Source organism: Erithacus rubecula (assembly GCF_903797595.1).
Source record: "Erithacus rubecula genome assembly, contig: SUPER_Z_unloc_4, whole genome shotgun sequence".
Classification (NCBI taxonomy): Eukaryota; Metazoa; Chordata; class Aves; order Passeriformes; family Muscicapidae; genus Erithacus; species Erithacus rubecula.
Genome location: NW_027635670.1, coordinates 65,992 through 85,969, shown reverse-complemented (window position 1 = coordinate 85,969; position 19,978 = coordinate 65,992). Strand labels below are relative to the sequence as shown.

Genomic DNA, 19,978 nt, shown 5'->3' with positions numbered 1-19,978 from the left:
ATGCCCAGGCTCTGGAAGCTGGACTGTATGACAGACTGCCCAGCACAGTAAGCAGATTCCTCCTTCATAGAAACACAAGATTTACAGTAACAGTTAAGCTCCCTTCATAGCACCATTCATTTTGTTTCAGGCTGGTCGTGAGTCCATTTCAATGAAGTACGACTGTGTGGGCACTCACAAGTTGATTTGTCACACATTAGGGTGTGGATAGGTCTTTTCTTTTATTGAAAAAGATTTTTTGGAGGAGGTTTAGTGTATCCAAATAAAATATATTTTTTTAAAATTCTACTAGAACTGTATTAGCTTCTAAGAACAAATTTGATTTAGCTTGATGTAAATGTTAAGGTTGCTTTTTTCATTACTGTTTTCCATTTTCTCATGTTTATTTGAGAAAACATGAGAACATGTTACAGGCTACATGTTTTCTCATGTTTCTCCTTTTTTCAGTAAAGAGAACCTTCTTCCATTTAGCTAAAATGAAAGGATAAACTCTTTCTGTCATAATATTTTATAGTAGACTTGAGGTGAAAATAGTACTTCCTTGTGAACAGAATTTGCAGTAACACATGGTAGGTGACAGATTCAAACTTTTGCCCTTGTGTATGTCTTTTAGAGACAGAGGAAAAAATAATAGTTCTGTCTTAATTTTCTTGGGTCTTAAATATTATTTATTTTATTGCTAAAACAGCAGATTTTATAGCCCATCAACTTCTGTTTGCTGACAGAGAAACATAGAAATCTTGCAGCAAGAAATATTTGAATTTTCGCAAAGGCTTCATACTGCAGAGGTAGAGTCCCGCTCACTGCACTTGCAGCTTGAAGAATTCAAATGGTCTTTCCATGAGATGCAAAAAGATGCTGAAAAAGCCCACAGACTGCAAGACCAATTAAATGAACTTCAGCATGTAAGTGTATTTCATTTGGAGACACTCTTGCTTAAAAGAGATTCTCCTTTCTACACATTTTTGATTTGTATTCCTTTGGAAAGCAAGCATAATATTGATTAACTTTTAACAGAATTTTCCAGAAAACTTGCCTTGTAAATATCACTAAACTAGAAGGCAGATGTATTTAGAAATACCCCTCTTCCACTGGTTTCCTTTAGATTCATAGAACAAAATATCCCGTATAAATTCCAGTTTGGTCTTCGTCTTCAGAAATCCAGGTTCTCCCATTGGTTGGAAATGTTGTGATTTCTGTATCCTAAAAGAAGATTTGTCTTTAGCAGGGCAAAGTCAGCTGGAATGAGGGTATTCAAAATGAATGCTCAGGAGAAGTTCTTGAAATCAATTTGTCATCCACATTGACAATAGCCTAAAGTGAAGTTTATTTGGGATGATGAGTAACTCTGCCCTCTGTCTGCTGGCAGAGCCTCTCTGATGCAACGGAGGAGCTGAGGAGAAGAGACCAAGTTCTAAATGACCAGAAGAAACTCCTGAAAGACATGGAGCAGGACCGGCAGCAGCTGTGGGAGGCTCTCCAGGAGGCAGAACACGCCCTCCAACAGGCAGCAAAGTGAGCCCTGGGGTCAGGGGGATGTCCCTTAAAATGAACAAAAATTTCAATTCCTACTTCCATGGACAGGGTTTTAGGCCTGGCCAGTGTTAGGCTAGAGGAGAAAACTACATCTGTCTCTTTTTTTTGAAATTCAGGGATATTCTTCTAAAAACAAAAGTGTTAGTTCAAAACACTAAGTCATACATTTTATGCAGTTATTCCATAATAGTGCTCCAAATTCTGGGCTCTGAAATAACTGGCAAAAAAAACCACCTGTGCTTTCTTACTGATCTGACAATATCTCTTTGGCAGATCCGTAAAGTTTTTTTATTTAAGAAATGATTGATTGTTCTCTGTGTTTCCATGCCATCTTTTTGTAGACAAATACAATTTATTTATAGTAAATACAGAGGCATCAGCAAGGGTTCAGGTCTTAGCTGCCAAAGAGACTGAAACCCATTTTGGAGCTAGCCTTTCCTGTGGGACAAGATAGATCTTCCAGCTGATTTCAGGGAGTTTTGTACCATTTACACCATAACCTGGAGTGGAAGGAAAGGCTCAAGCACTGCTCTTGAAAAGACTGGTCATCAAAAGGAACCTCTTTGACTTATTACTGACCTATTACAGTCACATGGTCAGATAAAAAAATAAATCTTTGCAGACTTTGTTTTCTAATACTTACCATAGTATGAAGCATCTATTATGAATATTGTTGTTCAATGGCTAGGATCTACAAGAAAATTTAGTTAATTAAAATTTCTCATCATGCCTGGGGTCATTTGACCTCTGAAGAACAACATCTGAGAAGCTTTAAGGGTTTTATGCACTAAGGAAATGATGCAATTCATATAGTCCTCAATGAAATGTTTCATGAGCTAATTAAAATGACAAATGTTATTTGATATGGTTTGATCAAAGCAAGTGTCACCTGCAGAAGGTTATGTTCTAGAAAGCTTGTCCTTTTCATCCTCCCCAATGTATTTCAAACATTATAGTAAAGATCATTCCTTGTGGCCATACATATATGCAGAAAAGGTTATTTTAATGTGAAGTGGCTTTAAAACTGGCATTTTTTCCCTGTATATAGCAGCTGAATATCAACAAAGAAAACAACCCTTCAATTGATTGTTCTAGCAACTCTTCACAACAAATAGGGTTTTTTTCCCCCTTGAAACATATTAAACAGATTAAATAAACACAATCTGCCAGTGTTTTCCAATACAAGAATATAATACCATCCTGCTAGAGACTTTTTATTGCCTCTATATCCAAGCTATGATGCTTCTTCATTGATAGGCCTATAATTACATCTGTTTTAATTGCTTATCTTTGACAGAAGCATCCTTCCAATGGAAATGTATCAAATAGTGATACATGAACTTTTTTAGGGTTTGCATTGGAGATATAAAAAGAGAGAAAATCCCCACAGTTTGAGTTATCAACAATTATTTTACAAGACATGACAGCCATAAAGTAGCAGAAGATTAATTTCTACATTGGTAGAGCTTCAGTTCTATAAAGATACTCTATTGTTTTTGTTTTGTTTTTGATTTTTTCTTTTATAATAGAGATAAAGCGTTGATCATTAATCATATGAAAGTTGTGGATGCCACCCTGAATGCGGTAAGAATTTGAAGTGTTCCCTCTGATTTGTGTCCTAACATGCCAAAGCCTTAGAACTGCTTATTCTCAGGGGAAAAGTTGCTGCAAAACAACTTGCTTTCCCTAGTGGTTAAGTTTCCCCCCTCAACTTCTTCTATCTTAAAAAAAACGAGTGAAATAAAATGCAACTTTGTAGTACACAACTTCTTCTAAATGTAGAAATTATGACAAAATTCACTTTCCTTCCCTCACTGAGCACTGTTTCTGGTTGCCAAGCAAAGACTAATGGAACACAACAAAAATTGGCAATTGTTGTGGACTTAACCTTCTACTGAGTAATGAGGTCATACACTTAGTGGTCATAAAACATTTGGCTTTGTGTTTGCTACTTTAACCTTGGAATCATCATAAATGGCAAGCTAGCAAGTCATAATCCGTTATCAGAAGTTCTATTGTACTTTTTAAAGCATATTTTAAAGTTTTCTCTCTGACTTTTACAACTGTGCCCTGGTATAGGACAATTTGAAGGTCCAACAAAGCTGTATATATTAATTATTTAGGAGAAAGTGTTATTTTCAATTATAGCTCTAATGGCAGAGAGTTTTATAACTGTTTTTAATCTAGAGCAGCACAGAGCAAAAGAAGTGTCTTCATACCTTGGAGTGTCAATTTCCCTTACTGCTTTTTTAATTCCTAGCAACATGGGAACCTCTATTTCAGTTTCTGCATTCACCAATACTGTTGTTAATTTAATTTTCAGATGCCTTTTTCAAGTCTCTTTCCTTTAATGTTCACAGAAACTGACAGAACCTAAACTCCTGCAGCAAACTCTGCTGATAAAAACTTTCCTTTGTGCCATCATCTTCACACTGCCTTCTGTCAAATTTTGGAAGTGGATGTCATGCAAGCGCTGTGTTTTTACAGTAATACATGCTTGCCATATCCTTGGCCTTTCTCTTTTCAGACCAGTGCAAGGTGGTTTTTGGGGTTTTTTGTTTGTTTTTGGTTTTACTTTGGTTTGGTTTGGTCTTTTTGTAACATTCTCTCCCAGCACTGTGCATTAGAGATTTATTTGCAATGAAAATCGATCATACTTTATTCATGGATATTAGATCCAGCAATCAATGCCAGTCCACTCAATGGGCTCAAGGAGACCCAGTTCATCCCAGCTGGTGTGTCTGAAGGAGAATTACTGTTAATGCTGGGTTTGTTTTTTCACTTCAGGTCAGAGACCAGGCTGTGGCATCAGGTGCTGAAGCAGCCACGCTGCTCCCCAGCCTGCAGCTGGAGATCCTTCCAGAGGAAGCAATGAGGGGCAGGCCAGAGGCTGCAGCATTCCAGGTCAGAGTTAAAACCAATCCTAATTAATTTTTTTTTTAATTTCATTTTTTGCATCTGAGATACAGCAGACGCACATACTGCTCTGAGCATGTGGAGAGCAAAAACTTTCAAACTATTGTAGTCAATAGGTGAAAGATAATTTCTGTGTATACTCTTGCACATGGTATTTCAGAGATGATAGCAACTTTCTATTTTGCAGTTACAGAGTTAAGTAACAGATGGGAATGCGAAGATTGAAAAAAGTATATATATCTGAAAATTAATACCCCTCTACCCCCCTCCCTTTTTTCCCATTAATATACACAAGACTGATTTTTAAAAAAGACCAAAAAACTAAACCAAGTAAGATCTCCACGAACAAGTAAAAGCAACCAAACAAAAGCAACCAAACAAAAAAGACAAGATTTTCATGCTCCTTCTTGGTCTGTATCAGATATTTTTCAACCCACAGTTAATTTAGGCTTTTGAGCATTTCCTCATTTAAAAGAAACTGTTATTTAGAATTTTTAAATATGGAAGCTGTTTTGCTCATGTTGGTTTAAAGACTTGCACATTTCAAAATACCAATTTTGTTAGGACAAAACAAGTGGAAAAAAGAGAAATTAACTGAAAATGTGCCGTATTTTCAGCTGTGAACACAGATTCAGTGCAATGTCTCCTTATTGTTAAGTTTGATGCCTTCTACAGAAACTATCCCTTAGTCGTTATAGTTGTGCAGAATACGTTAGTGCTAAGGTAGATTTTTTCTTTCTAATAAGAGAACAAAAGGCAGAGTGAGTACATATTTCTTTCATTGTACTTCTCTGTCTGAACAAGAGAGAGAGCAGGTAATAAAGTGCAAGGAACTTAGACAAGGTAAGTATTGCATACAGTGTGTGTTTCTGTAGTAATTCCTTCCAATTTATTGTAAATTTTCTCTTCTAATGCAATATACAATTGCAGGATCAGGGTCACAAAATCAAACATTCAAGAAAGGCAGATTCTAATCTGGAAATTTCTCACAGTAGCCCTCTTGTATGCATACATGCATTTCAACATGATAAGGATATAAATTATGTGCATTATCAGGTTGTCCCACTAAAATATGTAACGCCTTGAGATTCCCATGAAGCTTAGTTAACACAGATGAATTTTCTGTCAAAAGGTAGAATTACAAATGCTTCCCCTTCAGTGATGATCCATTTTAGAGCTGCACAAAAGGTCCCACGAGTGGTATCTTTTCACAGGACGTGTTATGGCAATCACCAAATCTTGCTTTTCTAATTTGGTAGTGGACGCTGCTTCTGATTTGTTTTTGGTTTTTGGGGTTTTATTTGGGTTTTTTGTTTCATTTTTTGTCCTATGCCAACTCCCATTCTTTTTGACCTCACAATGATTGCAGAAGCACCTGCAACTTGTTCCCTCTTTCTTTGTGGAAGAGAGTCAGAAACAGAAAATGTTGCATTTCATATTTGCACAAAGTGCTTGTGGTATAACTAACATAGTACAGTACATGCTGGGGAGATCCCTGGTGGGGCAGAATTGTAAAGTTATTGTTCACCTGGCAGTTTCAGGTACACTTGGCAACTGAGGACATACATAAACAGCAGCAATGGCTCACAGTCTGTGGCACTGTGAACTTCCTTTTCTCTTTCCCTTTTCCTCTCCCTCACTATCCCTTCTCTCTCTCCCCTGCCATCATCTCTAGTTCCTGTTTGATTCCTTTCCATGCACATTATTGAGGTTTTACTATAAAATTGGCATTTTATAGCCAGAGATCACCTAATGGATTTTAATTTTACTCTATGCCTAACTGTATTAAGGGCAATCATGCAATCTCGAGTGAGGTAAGCAGCTGGGAATCACTTTAGGGACACTTGTCATTCAAAGCTGTGGAGCTGTTTGCAGGCACATCCTCCAGGGCTGCCTTCGTCTGTGACTGGTGCATTTCAATTAAAGGCCTTAAAATCTGCAAGAATCTTCTTTTAGGACAAGAACCATAGCACCAAGAGATTTTGGAGATTCTTTCTGATGAGAAAAGATGTGATACGGGATAATTTGCCACTGCTGTTTCCCAGACACCACAATGACATCATCTGATTGATTTCAGCTGTGTTAAGGTCTATTCTGAAAAGCAGCAGTGTGAAACCAAGGAAAGGAAAACTGAAAAAAAAAACTTGTAAATCCCTCTGGTACTAAGCTGATGTTTTTCTATGCCAAAAGTTTACATTCAAAAGACCAGTTTCATACAATGTGAAAGGAAAAATTATTAATAAAATAAGAAATAAAATGTGATTAAGCACTGTAAAGAAGACCAATAATTTCAATACTTAGTTGAGAGTACTTGGGGTAGATATAAAGTTACCAGTACTGCCAAATCATTTGTGCTCTCTTATCTTGATAACTTTATCATCAATCTAGTCGATATAACAAAATGGGGACATTCTTCCACTACATACATGGAAATAGCTACATTTTCCCAGTTATATTGCAATCAGATTATTTGCATTTAGATGTTTGTAGGTTTACAATGTTTCTTTTGTTACTGCCATTTTTTTTGTGGGTGAAAGGATTAGTAAATTGACTCATTTTGAATGTGGTAATTTTTTGTGAACAGGAATTGAACCTGCACTTAGTCTTGTATTGAAATAAAATGAAAAAATTGTATCAAGTGCTCAATGCTGCTCAAAACATCCCATCAAAGCATCTTCTAGATAGGATGTGGAGTCATTTCCTTTTCATCAATGATATTAATATTCAAGATTTTAGAAGAAATATAAAATCCAGTGTTAGACCTTATTCATGTTTAAGTCCTAGGACTGAAATTATGCCTGGCTTACAAACTGTGTTTGATTTCTCCACAAAAAAATCCCGTGTCTTTTGTAACAAATTTGGATGTGTGCTGTTTGGCATTTAAATGTATCTGGCCTGCACTAATGATTCCTTTTACGTTTACTTAAAGCATGTCGTTATAAGTTTTATGGGTCTCTACTCACTGGCAGCTGCCAGAGTTGAGGCATCAACAATTGCAAGAGAATCTTTGCGAGTTCACTTCCAACCTGAAGCAGCCGTTATGCCTCCTGATGCTGCTCCTGATGGTAAGTCTGCTTTTCATGCAATTTTAGTTATTTGGATGTGGGTTCCTAGCCCGCATCTCCCTTCATGCTGAACACATTCTGTAGGAAATACTTAAGTCTAAACTAAGTGTAAACTAGTGCTAAGAGAAACGTTGTGACACTTGTCTCAGAAAAGAAAGGGGATTGTGCAAGCTAATAGAGGGATTAAAATTACCACTGTAAATTTCTTTTCTGTTCCTCCCTATTTTCTTGGATATTTTTGGCTTTAATTTAGGTTTGGTTCATTGGATATTTTTTGGTTTTGGGGAAAGGTGGTGGTGGTTGGGTGGGAGTTTAGCTTATGATTTTTTTAAAATTGCTATTTTAAAATTTTTTCATTTCTTTTTTTTTTCTTTTTTTTTTTTTTTTTTTTTTTACCACAGGCTGTTTTTCTCCTTTCTTTTATAACCCATTCACATTTATGTAAGAGCCTTTCTTTCCAACCATAACTAATTCAGTTCTCCAAATTTCCTTGGTTTTTTAAATTTTCCTCCCCTGAAGCTACTTTCTCTTTACAGAATCTTTTTGGCTTCGCTTTGTACGCCAAGGAGCCAGTACACCTCATGGTCCTGCTCCTGATGGTAAGCCTGTTTTTGAAGCACTTATAGTCATTTGGATTTAGATTCCTTGCCAGCACCTCCCTTCATGCTGGATAGATTCTGTAGGCAAATCTAAATATAGTTAAGTATAAAGACAAAGGAACAGTAAACCTATGCCTAACAGAAATGTTCTGAGACATTTTTCAGAAGAGAAAGGGGATGGCGAAATCTAACACATAGATTACATTTTTTATCAGAGAGATTGTAGAATAAGGTTGTTTTCTTGATTAAAAAAACACAGTCTAGGAATTATAATGATGATGGGTGTCCTGGTCCAGGGCAAATTCTGGGTGGAAATCTCCAAAGGGACCCCCACCAGAAAGCAGAATTCAGTAGCCCTTACCCCAAGCAGTTTGGGAGAAAAATCTCCTTGGAGAAAAGTGGAAAAAAATTGTTTTTAACAAGAAGAGTATTCACAAACATGAAAAAAAGAATAATTTCAAATCATAAAACCTCCTGTTGCTCTGCAGAGATGGCAAGTTCAGAAAGAGTGCTTCGTTAGTTCAGAATTCTTTTTGTGGATGTGTCTTGGCTTGGCTTGGCTGTCTCTCAGTCCCTCTGGAGCTCAGGACTCTCTCCGGGCCCTGGTCTGGTATCCCAGCCACAGAGCAGCTTGGGGGACCCCCAGGCAGTAGTCCTGGTTTTCCCAGACTGAACAATAGCTGAACAGAAAGTTAAAAAAAACCAAACAAACAACCAACCAACCAAACAAACAAAAAAAAAAAAAACCCCAAAACAAAACAAAACAAAAACAAAAAACAACAACAACAACAAAAAAAAAACAAAACCAAAAAAAACCAAAAAAAAACCAAAATAAACCCCTAACAAATTCTGGCCTCAGCTAACAAAAAACTAACTAAAAGCAAAGAATAGCAGTCTCCTGTTCTCTGTGCTGCGGACAGCACAGTCTCTGAGAAATTAATTCCAGGGGAGTTAGATAGAGCTTCTGCACACAAAGTGCCCACTTCTTCTCCCCACCCTTTGCTCTCAAAACCAGTCTGAAAGGCACAGAACTCAATATCTTGTGTAAGCAGATGGAGGGGATATAATACAGCATCATAAAGTCACACTAGGAGAGAGGTTAAAGACTCATGTGAGTATTTGTAGCACGTCAAATCAAGTGCTATTGTTTCTCAACATTACCTAGGGCAGGGTATTTGTGCTAATGCCCTTTGTCCATTAAGGATTAATATCTATAATCAGTTGCAGTGTGTTTCAAATCAGCACTTAAGAAGCAAACAGTTGAACAGTAGTTGAACAGTAGTTGAACAGTTTCACAGTAGTGAAAACTAACAGAGACATAAAAAATTACTACTGTAATTACTTTTTTCTGTTGGCCCATATTTGCTTGGGTGCTTTTGGTTTTAGTTTGGATAAGGTTGGTTGTTAGTTGGATGTTTTGGGGAGTGGTGGTGGTAGGATTTGGTGTTTTGTTGTTGTTGGGGTTTTTTTGTTCATTTTGTTTAGTTGTTTACTTGTTTATTACTTCTTTTATTTCCTTTTTTCAGGTTTCTGGAACTATTCCTAAGTGGATGAAGTTATACCCATCTTTCTGTTACTTAAAGACTGTGCAGATTTGTGACTAATAAACTAAAGAACAATAAAATCAGAATCTTCTTTTGTAATTCTGGGAGACTAACAGCTTCTTCCATGCTAGCATTTATGAATTAAAAGACATTTGCTGACCTAGTAAGCCTGAAAAGTAATTTCATCAGGCACAAAAGGAATTCAAAGAGAGAAAAGCAACTGTCTGTCCTAACCACAGACAGCAATGATTGCTATTTATAAGTACAAATTACAAGCTGAAAATATTCTACTAGAAACCTAAAGTGCTTGCTAGCTGTTGTTGTGGTAAAAGTTTTCCTTTTTATTTGTCTTTCTTAGTAAAATAAATCTTATACTTGACAAGAATTCAGGACAAGATTCCATTCATGATCAAGATTTCTGGTAATGGAAACAGTATTTAATGGTGTGCTCAAAATTAGTGGTATGTTCCTGAAAGGTTGGGGAAAAGAAAGGATTGTCTCACTGTCATTCATAGAGCTGGTTGTTTAAATTGTTTTACTCAAAGGATTTCAAACCACAGGACTGTCCTGAGCAGGTAATAAAAATACTCATTTTTGGAAGAGTTGTATTAATGGCTCCCTTATGAGATTAGATATTTATTGCCTTGCATGGCTTTGTGTTTTTCCCCAAGCTTTTTGTATGTGATCCTTATGTGATCCTGTTTACTCCATTGAGACAGCTCTGAGTTTGCTTTCCAAAATGAAAAGCAGAAGAATGTAGCAGAAACTAAGAGTAGATAACATTTAATATTTGCTCTTGGTCTTTGCTACACCCATGCTAAAACTGTCAGTGTGTTCTCTTCCTTTCATTTTCCCTTCCTGCTTTCCTGAACTATAGGGTATTTTTCTTCATATTTACACCACTTTTATGCTCCCTGAATATGTTCTTTCCATTCTAGTGTGAGAATATTATATTGATTTCTGACCATACTGATACAGTGGTTGACATCCTTTGTGCTCATGGCATTTGAGATACAGCATTGTATTATCTTAATCAAAGTTTCAAAGTTGCTGTTATGTACTTAAAGTATGAAGAGTTGAATTGCTACTGCATGCTGTTGTTGCTAGAATTTATTTCTAGGTTGAATGAATTTATTATAGCACTATTAAATATTAAATATTAAAATAACTGTAAATAAATGAGGCATGGCTTGTGGAGTTTGTCTGATGGAGCTGTAGGCTTATTTTGGCCAGTGATTCAATCATACATGCACAGGATTACAGAATCACTGGTTGAAAGAGATCTTGAAGATCGCTTGGAAGAAACCTTAAAGATCATCAAGTCCAACCCATGCCCTAACACCTCAACTAAACCATGGCACCAAGTGCAACATCCAGTCTTTTTTTAAATACACCCAGGGATGGTGACTCCACCACCTCCCTGGGCAGACAATTCCAGTATTTTATCATCCTTTCCTTAAAAAACGTTTTCCTAACATTCAACCTGTATCTCCCCTGGCACAGCTTGAGACTGTATCCTCTGTTTCTGTCAATTACTGCCTGGAGAAAGAGACCAACCCCCCTGACCACAACCATCTTTCAGGAAGTTGCAGAGAGTGTTAAGGTCATGTCTGAGTCTCCTTTTCTCCAGGCTGAACAACCCCAGCTCCCTCAGCTGCACCTCACAGGGTTTGTGTTCCAAGCCCCTCACCAGCCTCGTTGCCTCCTCTGGATGCACTCAAGTGTCTCAACATCCTCCCTGAACTGATGGGCCAGTACTGAACACAGCACTCAAGGTGTGGCCTCATCAGTGCCAAGTACAGGGAAAGAATGACCTCCCTGCTCCTGCTGGCCACACTATTCCTGAGACAGGCCAGGGGCCATCAGCCTTCTTGGCCACCAGGGCACACTGCTGGCTCATGTTCAGTCGGCTGTCGACCAGCACCCCCATGTCCCTTTCTGCCTGGGCACTGTCCAGCCACACCATCCCCAGCCTCTAACATTGTAGGGGATCATTGTGGCCAAAATGCAGGACTCACCACTTGGACTCATTAATCCTCATTCCATTGGACTCTGCCCATCCATCCAACCATTCCCAATCTCTCTGCAGAGCCCTCCCACCTTCCAATAGATAAACACACAGTCCCAGTTAGTGTCATCTGCAAATTTACTAATGGAAGACTCAATGCCCTCATCCATGTAATCAATAAAAATACTGAACAGAACAGCCCCCAGCACAAATGACTGGGGGACACCACTGGTGACTGATCCCAGCTGAATGCAGCACTGTTCACCACCACTCTCTGGGCCTGACCAGTTCTTCACCAGTTCTGATCCAGCCAGTTCTCAACCCAGCACAGAGTGCTCCTGTCCAAGCTGAGAGCGGCCAGCTTTTCCAGTGAATGCTGTGGGAGACCGTGTGAAAGGCTTGGTGAAGTCCAGGTACACAACATCCACAGCCCTTCCTGCATTCACCAGGCAGATCAGCTGGTCGTAAAAAGAGATCAGGTTGGTCAAACATGCCCTTCCCCTCCTAAAACCCACGCTGGCTGGGTCTGATACCCTGGCCATCCTGTAAGTGCTGTGTGATGGCACTGAGTACAAACTGCTCCATAACTTTACCCAGTACTGGGGTCAGGCTAGCTGGCCTAAAATTACCAAGATCCTTCTTCCTACCCACTTGGTAAATGGTTGTCACATTGGCCAGCTCCAGTTATCAGGAACCTCACCAATGAGCCAGGACTGCTGGTAAATGACGCAGAGCAACTTCACAAAGTCATCTGCCTGCTGTCTCATCAGTCTGGAAAGGATCCCATCTGGTCCCATAGATTTATGAATATCCACGCATGTCAGCAGTTCTCTGACTGCCTCCTCCTGGATAACAGGGGGACCATTCTGCACCCAGACACCATCTACCATCCCAGAAGGACAGTTGTCTTGAGGACAAGCCATCTTCTCACTAAACATTGAGACAAAGAAGGCATTAAGCACTTCTGCCTTCTCATCTGCTGTTACTAAGTTCTCTCTCTCAACCAACAAAGAACAAAGGTCTTATCCTTCATTTTACCATTAATATACATGTACAAACATTTTTCTTTTGCTTTACAGAAGTTGCCAAAGTAAGTTTGAACTGAGCTTTGACCTCCCTATTTTTTTTCCTACATGCTCTAGCAACCCCCTTAAATATTTCCTGAGAGACCTGACCCTCCTTCCAAATATGATACATTCTCTTTTTATTCCTAAGTTCCCTTAAAACTTCGTTGCACATTCAGGCTGGGTGTTTTCCTTGTCTACTCATCTTTCAGCACACAGGGACAGTATGTTTCTGTGCCCTCAACATTTCTGCTTTGAAGCACACTAACTTTTTCTGGACTCCTTTGCTTTTAAGAGCCGTTTCCCAAGGAACTCTTTAAATGTCTGCTAAACAGGCCAAAGTCTGACCTCTGGAAGTCCAGTGTAAAAGTCTTATTGATGTTCCTCCTGATTTCACCAAATATCGAGAACTCTATCATTTCATGATCACAGTGCCCCAAGCAGCCTCCAACCATCACTTCTCCAACCAGCCCATGTCTATTTGCAAACAACAGATCTAACATAGTCCCTCCCCTGACAGGCTCACTTACCAACTGTGACAAAAAGTTAACCTCCACATTCTCTAAGAACTTCCTAGACTGCCTCCTTTCTGCTGCAATATATTCCCAGCAGATATCTGATTGAAATAATCTACAAGAACAAGGGCAGGTGATCCTGAAACATTCTCCAGCTGCTTATTGAAGAAGTTGTCCTCCTCTTCTTCCTGGTTGGGTGGACGATAACACACTCCCAGTAGGATGTCAGCCTTGTTGGCCTTCCCCTTAATTCTTACCCATAAGCATTCGACTTCATCATCATCAGTTTCAATTTCCATGGCATCAAAATCCTCCCTAATATAAAGGACCACCCCTCCACCTCTTCTCCCTTTCTTGTATCTTCTAAAGAGCTTGTAGTCATTCAGTGCAGTGCTCCAGCTGTGTGAGTCATCCTACCATGTTCCTGTCATGGCAACTACATCACATCTCTACTTCTGCACCATGGCCTCCAGCTCCCTGTGTTGATTACCCGTGCTGCATGCATTGGTATACACGCACGGCTACTGATTTTACTCAGTAGCAAGTAGCAAGTCAGGCTTGCCACCCTTGGGCCTGCTTCCAGACAGCCCAGCTGCATTCCCCTCCTTCTTCAAACCTAGTTTAAAGCCCCCTCCATGAGTTCTGCCAGTTCATGAGCTAAATTCCTTCTGCCTTTAACAGAGAGATGGAGCCCATCCACACTAGGTACTGTAAAAGTTGCTCCATGATCAAAGAACTCAAAATTCTGCTGACAACATCAACCCTTGAACCACTTGTGTACTTTCCTATTCTTTTCATCTTTTTCTCAGCCACCAAAGAGTACACTAGCACAAAGAGTGTACATTACGTGTGCTCCCGCCCTATCAACCACTTGATCCAGAGTCCTAAAGTCCCCTTTAAGTCCTCTTTTCAATCTCATCACTGCCAGCCTGGAGTATCAGCAGTGGGTAATAATCAGAGGGCTGAATCAGCCCAGGGAGTCTCTCAGTAATGTCCCTCACGTGGGTTCCCAGGGAGGCAGCAGACCTCCCTGTGGGATGGGTCCAGTCAACATATGGGGCTCTCTGTTCTCCTCAGAACGGAGTTGCCCACTAGGATTACCCTTCTTTTCTTCTTTTTTAATGTTAGAGGTGGTTATCCCTCTGTAGTTTCTCCAATCCGTTAAGGCAATTCCCAGCAAGCTCTTTATTCTCTTCCAACTCTGCATTCATCTCCTCAAACTGTTGGGATAAACTGCTTGTAAATCCTACTGTACCCTGAGGAACAGGTGGAAACAGGACGCTTCAAGGCACACCAAACCATCTTTGTTGTTATGAACACACGCAGGGCAGCCCATACTGGACCAGTCCATTGTTCTTCCATCTGTGGGAGCTTTGCTGAGTAAGCGCCCCGTGACTAGTTGTCATGAGAAACCAGTCCTGGTAGGCACCACCTGCGGAACAGTCACTTGGCGTTCCTTCCATCCCTGGCCAGCGCAGGCCTCAGGCGAGGGTCGTTGGGCAGAAACAGACGAGAGGCTCAGACAGATTCTCACATCACCCTGTGACCAATGAGCGCCACTGAGAAACTCCATCAGCATGATGTCGTGACGTTGTAGCAACTTCAGGACCCGTCATTGGTAGCACATCCCGAGAACAGGGACAGGGAAAACAAAAAACCAGGGATAAGAAGGAAAAGGGAAAAGGAAAACGAAAAGGAAGGAAACAAACACGAAAATAATAAAACAAAATAATCACAACAAAATTCATTAAAACAGTTTTTCAAACTAATCACAATCATATATAACTTTCAAACAACTAAAACAAAACCAATGAAATAACATCCAAACAATTAAAATTCAAACAACTAAACTTAAATCAATTAAATAACATCCAAACAATTAAAATTCAAACAAATCAGTATCCATTATAATACTATTAAATATGTTTTTATGATTAAAACAATTATTTTCCAAAACCATTTTCAATCAAAAGCTTAACATTACTAAAACTAATACCAATCATAACAAACAACAAACAATTCTAATCAGTTTGCTGTTAAAGGTCTGACTTTTGCTGCTCGTGTAATTTGTCTGGTGTCAACAACTTTAGGGGTATCTTTAGCAGATGGAGTAGTGATCAAACTATGTGCTTCCATTGTTGATGCCAATCGTGTCAACCGTTTTACCATTCTCCAATTCAGGATGTATAGAATGACTGACAAAATAAAACCGATCAAAACCAAAATCAAAAGCACAACAATGGGATGACACAATTTGTTTAGGATGCCGGTAGCAGTAGGTGACCACTCAAAAAGAGTATTCCACCACTTGAGTTCAGCATCCCCTTTTACCCTTTCTAAAACCCGATGTATTTCTTTCACATTGTGATGAACTGTCACCAGGGCCTTCTGTCCATTTTTCTTGATTTTCCCCCAGATCCCAATTAAGTCCTGGTAAAGCAACAATTGTGTAATCAAAGTGAGGTTCATCCCAATGGGAGCAGGCACTAACTGATGAATCAGTGTAAAATTGGATTGCAAAAGGTGATAAGACATAACTGGAACAGTGTAGGAAAAATCACAGCCCATGATCGTGGTAAAATTACAAACACAAAATTTAAATGATTTTTTAGATCTACTGTTACATTTTCTACAAACACTGAGTTGCAAGCAGTTCTTACACACACACATCCATTTCCTATGTACACCAGCACTGTTGCAGGAGTCTCATCAAGATGTATTTCAAAATGACAGATATTTTGCTCTGTGTCTAAAGAGATGTCTTGGGCCACAATGGCATTGCTTTCACAAATGAAACCCTGTTGCTCCCGAGCATCACAAGATTCCAAATTAACAGTTTGCCATTTCTCACCAATTTGACGGGCCCATTCTCTATGCTCAAAAGGATAGAGAATTGAATCGTGATTCATTCCTACTGCAATGATGGGGTGTATCAAATGCACTGAAGCGTTGCGTATTGTCAGCACAAAGGATGTAGCTGTGTTTGTACTGGGGTTGTAAGTAAATTTTACCATATTCCACCAGGACTGAAACTTCCTTTCAAAATCATTAGCATGGTCCCAAATTATTGTCTGGATTTCAGTAGGGAAGATGCCTTCTTCCCCTTCCCTTATAATTGAGGCAACAACTGTTTGCATCCAGAGCTGTGCCTGGATACAGCTGAGGGCTAAAGAGATGTTGTTTTGAGCAGTACCAAGAGCATCAGTTATCAATTTGGGATCATTTACATTTGCCTTTTCCCAATCTGGTAAAATGTTTGATAATAACCACTCTTGCGTCCCCAGGGCTGTTAAAGAGGACTGCAGAGGTTGTTTCAATTTTGTCAGGTGGCAACCAATTTGTTCATTAACACCTCTGAATCAATGCTATTTAAAATTCCCAATCCTGTTCCCACAACACCGGTTATGTCTCTTGTTTGTTTCTTGAAAGGATCCTCCTTGTTTTGCAACCAGGTCATTTGTCCACCGCTAGAAAAGGTGAACAAGCTGGCTGAATTACTGAGACATTGTTTTGTATTGGCAATTTCAATTGTTTAAAAGACCATGCTGAATTAAATAATATTAGCTGTTGGACATTTTTCCGAATTACCCAAGGTCCAATTTAAAAAATTTGGCTTCAGCACAACCAGAGGTTGGGTCGTGGATGTTATAGGCGTTACAACATTGAGTTCCCCTTTATATTTTGTATTGGTTTTCCCACACATAATTTTTTTGGGAAAATTGTACAACAGTTCAATTTTGATTTTGAATCTTCACAAAATAAAACGCAGCTGTAAGGTCCTGTGCTGTAACTGTATACAGGTTTGATGAGGGATTCAGCAATTAATCTTCACGTTCCATGGTATAATTCTGTGAAAAGTAAACACAACAGAATCTGCCACAAAGAGGCAGGAGGTTAAAATGATGGAACTTTGCGGACAGAAATTCTGTCAACTCCCAATCATTTTGCTGCCAAGAAGGAAGCCACTCTGTACCTCCTTTAAACACAGCATAAGAGTCAGTGTAGTTGCAAGCAAGAGAGGCACTCCACACTTCAAGCTGGAAAACACCCCAAATAACCATCAGCACCCCAAGCCAAGAGTCACCCCGTCCCCCAGCAATAATTTGCTCAGCAGAAGCATTAGTGAATGAAGAATTAGTGAACAAAGATTGTTTGGGGGAGAAAGCAGAGGCTACTTTAATTATTGAGGCAGGTTTGTCATCGCTGTTTCCCAAGTTCTCAGTTTTTGTTATTGCCAGATTTTTTACAGTTCCTTCTGTTACTGAGGATTTCTGGGCCACCCCGTCAGGGGGGGCAGTCCCAGTAGAGGCTGTCTTCAAAAACTTCACTTCCTGAGAAGGTTTTTGAATTTTCTCTGAGGCAATTTGCAAGTTAGGGCTTTCTAGGTGGGAAACTATTTTCTGTTGCACACCCCTCACTTCTTCTTTTTCTTCTCCTCCTATCAATACATCATCTATGTATTGGTACACAGCTGCAGTGTCAGGTTTGGGTTTTTGGATTGACCATACCTGGAAGTTTTGCAAGTCTTGTATAGCCGGTTTGATCTCTACTTTGGCACCAGAGAGAAGAGGGAATTGTTTTACATTTACAGGTGATTGCATAGGTGATTTATGGCCAGCAGTGAATTTTATTTCATGTATAATTTGCAAGCAGGCAGCTTTTTGAATGTTTTCTAAGAGTTGGTCTGGGATGCCTGTTATGGCTAGAGGATCACGTCTTTCGAGGGGGCTAAGTCCCCCAGCCCAGTAGGCTGCACACTGTGTCAGAGACCGTGGAACACGAGCGTTTCCAGTTGTTAAGAAAACTCCAGGCCCCCAGTACCCATTGGCTTCTTGTTCACTTAATTTAATTTGATCTCCTCCAGTGAGTGAAGCTCTAAAAACATACTTGGTCTCTGATTCTTGGGGGAGACGTTAGTATTCTTTCTTTAATTTGGCCAATTCAGTAGCAGTGTATGGTATTTCTTTGGAGGTTATGTGGGGGTCAAAATCCTCATCGTTCAGGTATCTATATTCTGTTTTAACGAGAATTCTCATTTTAGAGCAGCAATTTTCCCCACAATTTTGTATGTGTACTAGCTCTCTCTGTGGGTATATCTGCTTTATGTGTTATGTTTCCTTTTCTTCTGTTTCATTAGGTGTATCTGCATGTTGTGAGGCATGTGATAGTTGTAGCAAATAGTTGTGATTACTTTCCTGCTCTAGTTGGTTTTGCGGAGTTTCTATCTGATTTGTTTTCTCCTCTAATAGCTTTTGCAAAGCTTCCACCAGGTGTTGCAAGGAGTCTATCATTGCATTTTCCTCACTCACTCGTTTAAAACGAGATTCTACAGCTGCTGAAAGACAAGCGCCTAGAACTAGCAAAGTGTGGTTTTATTTTTCTTGCTCAGTTTGAATTCCGTTTCCTGTTGCAAAGAATGTATTCTATCAATCACATTTTCTAAATTAAACCAATTACTGTGGGCCCAGTCTTCCCCCCCTTGGGAGGGTCTGGCATTATACTTAGCTAGTAAAATGTAAAATGCAGCTTTATCATTTTCAGACATTTTTACAAAGGGACTAAAACCACTCTCGGGGAGACACACTTAAAGTTACACAAAAAGCACAGCTGAAACTGTGAATCCCTTCTCGTCCCTGGAGCGGGTAAAGAGACACACTACTTGGGAGGTACTAACTTAATTACAAAAGCCACTTGTCTCTTCGCTATCCCAAGTAGTCAAATACAATAATTATACAACAACTATAACGATATTCTGTGACTTACGATTATGTGCGAGGGGGAATAAACACTTCAGGGAGGTCAAGACTTAACACCCGGACTTCTGCTGGGAACAACCCCCTCTCTTCCCTGGGTAGCTGAGGGGACCAAACCGCTCGGGAGGTTCTCTTTAGTTGCACAAGGGTTGTCTCCTCAACTACACCAAGCAGCTAACAACAAAAACCACAAGTCTCATTGTCCAAGTTTAGGACAAATTTTAGGAAAAAGACCTCCAAAGGGCCCCCTCCCCCCCTTACAATTCCTTCCTTCACCAAGCTCGGAAAGAATTTTCTTCAGGGGAAAGTGGAAAAAACTTTTTATTAACAAAATACAAAAGAAACACTTCCCAGCACAGACCCAGATTGAGATGAACTCGGCAGATCTTCGCCGGGAAGGGCAGCAGAGCTTCTTTGGCAGACTTCCAGAGGTGGTCTCGAAGTTCAGATCCGTTTCCTCTGGAGCCGGTGCAAATTTTAGGGATGGGGGGGTGGGGGGGAGGAGGGGGGAAGAGGGAGAGGGGCAGTTTAGGCAGCCGGGGGGAAACCAGCTGAAACAGCGGAGGGGGGACGGGGGGGGGCAGCAGAAGCAGCAGCGGAAGCAGCGAGCAGCAGCGAGCAGCAGCAAAAGGCCCCAAAAGCCGAAAAACACCCGGCTAGATAAAACAGCCCGGGGGAGGGGCCGGCAGCTCCATGGTGGGAGGTAGGGAGAGGAGCTAGTCAAAACATAACCCATAACACTCATCTTTTGCTCAGTTGAGACCCTTTCAAAAAATTCTCCGATAACTGAAATGGACTTGATTATCCACCGGGTCTGTGCGCAGATTGCGGGAAGAACCCAATACCACCTCCCTTGCTTTCTAACACTGTTCAGTCCTTACAGTACTGACAGGCTAGGTGTGGCTGAAATGGCACAGGTCTTCCCTGGTACAAAGTGCACAGAAACCCCAACTCCCCCAGTATCGGGAATCCAATTCC

The 19,978-nt window shown here is 40.1% G+C and overlaps 1 protein-coding gene across 1 annotated transcript; it reads left to right on the top strand.

The window, feature by feature from the left end:
- The first annotated feature begins 8 nt into the window (after positions 1-8).
- On the top strand, positions 9-10,262 carry LOC306814982 (uncharacterized protein). Its single transcript, XM_079331544.1, has 8 exons — positions 9-47; positions 726-905; positions 1,370-1,515; positions 3,066-3,120; positions 4,324-4,440; positions 7,382-7,517; positions 8,054-8,116; positions 9,643-10,262. The coding sequence occupies exons 2-8, from the start codon at positions 846-848 to the stop codon at positions 9,660-9,662; spliced, it is 597 nt and encodes a 198-aa protein (XP_079187670.1). The 5' UTR covers positions 9-47; positions 726-845; the 3' UTR covers positions 9,663-10,262.
- Positions 10,263-19,978: the final 9,716 nt, after the last annotated feature.

Bases quoted from the DNA above. Each gene is read 5' to 3' on its own strand.
- LOC306814982 (XM_079331544.1), top strand. From the start codon at position 846: ATGCAAAAAGATGCTGAAAAAGCCCACAGACTGCAAGACCAATTAAAT. The intron at 1,516-3,065 runs GTGAGCCCTGGG...CTTTTATAATAG, and splicing joins GCCCTCCAACAGGCAGCAAA to AGATAAAGCGTTGATCATTA. The intron at 4,441-7,381 runs GTCAGAGTTAAA...GTTTACTTAAAG, and splicing joins CAGAGGCTGCAGCATTCCAG to CATGTCGTTATAAGTTTTAT.